General features: G+C 28.0%; 1 protein-coding gene across 1 annotated transcript; it reads right to left on the minus strand.

Moving 5' to 3' along the window:
- Positions 1-689: 689 nt before the first annotated feature.
- LOC119664941 lies at positions 690-2,557 on the minus strand (the record flags this gene model as incomplete). The annotated part of the gene is made up of 2 exons (XM_038074284.1): positions 1,922-2,557; positions 690-1,853 (listed from the first exon to the last, which is right to left on the minus strand). A coding segment is annotated over exon 2 (1,164 nt), but the record flags the coding sequence as incomplete, so codon positions are not given.
- Between the last annotated feature and the right edge of the window lie 901 nt (positions 2,558-3,458).

Consider the following 3,458-nt stretch of genomic DNA (forward strand, 5'->3'; position numbering starts at 1 on the left):
ATAATACATAATACACAAAATACATAATGTAACATAATATATAGATGAATCATTAAATAAAGGTTATATGAATTGAATTATAATATGTAAACAATAATTTATAAAATATTATATATTAATAAGTAATACAATAATTATAAATACAATAAACAATATAGCAACTATATATAATTAAACATATACAAATTTTAGCAGTCATAAGAAAATTATATATATATTTTACATATATTATATTACATATATTATATTACATATATAAAACACATTTATTTTTACATATATATACATCCTTAACGTCATATAATCACTACATGAATATTTAAACTACCACTATTATATAAATATTAAACTAAAATATATGTATTCTAAATAATATATTTATGGTATTATAATAAAGTATATTATATATGTACTTATGTAATGTATATTATTGCGTGTATATTAAAGTATATCTTTCAGATGTAATCTATTTACAACTTTAGTATATATGTATATTTAATTGTATATTTAGCACAACATGAATAACGTATATATACATCATGCATATGGAATATTATTGAATGATTTAATAACAAAAATAATATATAAGATAACTATACATGAATTAAACAATTCACAATTTAGAATAAAATAATAAAGCTACATATTTATAATAAATAACTAAATAAAACAAAGAACCAAAAACTCACCTGGGATTGCAAATCGTCTCTATCCTTTTTATTACATTCAACAACTTTTTCACCTTCACGACAGAAATCTTCTATCATTTGTAAAAGGACAACCGTTGTGTTATTATCATCCTTCTTCTGCGTAGGTGTAGAGAGAATGTTACGTGCTTTTTCTTGCAGTTGCGCAAAACTAGAAGACTGATCAATGCCGGATTGACGTGGGCTTTTAAGCGAACCAAGACCATAACCTTCTGCATAATCGGTATGATTTAGTGAATTTAATTGCGATATTTGATCACGTAAATTTTGCAACTCCTGTCCTAATTCAGCATTACGATGTATGGTATGTTCCAATTCTTGTTGTAACTTTAAACGATCCGACTCGGATTTGATAAGTCGATTCTTCAATTCATGCAATTGGAAATTAATTTCAGAAACATTACCACCAGATGTGGAAGAGGTACCAGAACCTTGAACACGTATAGTATTCAAATCAGGTGGCAAGGAATTGAGCTGTGTTTTTGTTGTGACTGTTTTTTGATAGGTGGTCAAGTGTTGCTCATTTAAAGAGTTTGTACGCAAAAATTTACGAGTTTTTATAAACGAGCGTTCCTTCAGATCACTTTCTGCTTCACAACAACTATCACTTTTCTCACCACCACTAGATTCACTTCTTTGGCGTTTACGACGGTTTTGTAAGTCTTCTGATAGATGTAGCAAATAAGAAGCCTCTGTTTTTAAACGTTGCAAGCAATCTTTCAAGTCAAATTCATCATTACACTCGCCACTTTTGTTACTTATGTATTGTAGCAGACTCGGATCCTCTACGACTTCTAATATATTTTGTACATCAGGCACAAAACGCATATTTTTCGAAGTAGAATTCAGAGTAGTGTTTAATGTCATGTTAAGATTAAAATCTAAATCGTCTACATGTTCTTCCAAAGTACGATTATTTGCCAAAATACGTTGCACTTCATCAACTAAAGTAGTGTTTGCATCTTCTTCACACTGTGAGACACATTTTGCCAATTCGGAGAGCACATATCGAAAGGCGCATGACAACTCCCGTAAACCATCACGTTCACTGATGATTTCTTCATAATTTCGCGCCAAATCAAACGTTGTGTGACGTTTGTTTTTGCGATTTAATTGTTTCTCGTACTCCAGTTTTAAGCGCGACATCTAATAAATGATGAAAAATACAATAATAAATAACTGTTTTATTTGATATATATTTAATAGAGCTATACCTCTTCTTCATGTTTAATTTGCAGTTGAGCAATTTCCAGTTGACTTTTTGCTGTAAACTTTTCACGTAGTAAGATCAGTTCACGCGGCCAATGATGATCGTCCGATGTATTTTCTGATAGTAAAGTCTAGAAGTTCAAAAAACATCAAATGTAAAAATAAAGCGTCTTTCAAACAGAAGTTATTTACATTATTTTAATTTTTTTTATTTATTCGAAAAACGAGATGAGTTTAATGGAAAATGTGTGCACAGTTGCATAAATGATTGAAGCTTTTGCTGCCCCATCCGAACGACATATACAGTGAAGTTTATGGAGCCCTTCCTACAACTGGAACATATGGTAATCTAATATTAATTGTAACATTTAGGGCACTGAATGGAGTAAGTTCTTTGTAAAGTTCAAAACCACGAAATTACTTTTTTCTTCGTTTACGACAACAAAGACACAAAGAACGTTTTTGTTTATTACTGAAGAAAAGTTTTTTCGTTTTTATTTAATTTTTGTACGCTTTGACAGGCGAAGTAAAAGTCTAAACAAAGTGTTAAATTCTTTAATTAAAATGCACAAATTCTTGACATGCTCGCGAACAGTCTGAAGTCTTGAAACATTTTTGGGGGAAGTTCATGTTGCTGTTGTTGAAAGTCTTTAAATCAAATAAAAATGAAAAATATTTTAAATTCAAATGAAAACAATACTAAAACTTCCTTTATATGTCAAAAAGTTTCCACTGAATTTTGTAGGAAAACAAAAACCTTTATGCATTTTTGGATATTATTGAAAGAATTTAAAAAATATAAAAACATTATAAAAAAAAATAAAAGTATATAAAAACATATATATGAAAAAATATTAAAAAAATATATAAAAAATTTAATAAAGAGGTTTTTTCGAACAGTAGTGAAGTACAACAACAAAAATTCATTTTATATTATTTTAATTAATTGAATTTTTGGCGGACCATACAGCTGTGTCAAGTATTGCCCATCATCATCAGTGGTCTTGGAAATAATTCTTGTATTTAATTATTCGTAAATAATTATTTTTGAGACTGCAAGTACCAGGAATCGAACTACGGGTCCTGCCAAATGTGAAACTCAGAATCAGCGCACCTTAACCAACTGAACCAAAGCCGTACTTGACTTTTTTGTTCTATAGTTTTGTTACTTTTGCTATGAAATTTTTTATTAACAATTTTACTTACTGTGTTTATATTAGAACGAAATCATAAACCAGCTGTAAAATAATTGAATTAATTAATTAATTATAATTTTATTTTCAATTGTTAAATTTCAATACTATTCTCTTCGTAGAGGCATTATTTGTTGCATGATTTGTTCTTTCTTATGTATAGAACCTAATCTAGGAACGTAATGCTGAGAAAGTCATACTAATTTTAATCCACTAGTCGCACGGGCGAGACCAATATTTTGTGAATATAAGTTGTTTTAAAAAAAATAATAATAATAAATAAAAATAATAATAAATAAAAATAATAATAATAAAAATAATAAAAATAATAAAAATAATAAAAATAACA

Source organism: Teleopsis dalmanni, unplaced genomic scaffold, assembly GCF_002237135.1.
Source record: "Teleopsis dalmanni isolate 2A unplaced genomic scaffold, ASM223713v2 unscaffolded_contig_3019, whole genome shotgun sequence".
Taxonomy (NCBI): Eukaryota; Metazoa; Arthropoda; class Insecta; order Diptera; family Diopsidae; genus Teleopsis; species Teleopsis dalmanni.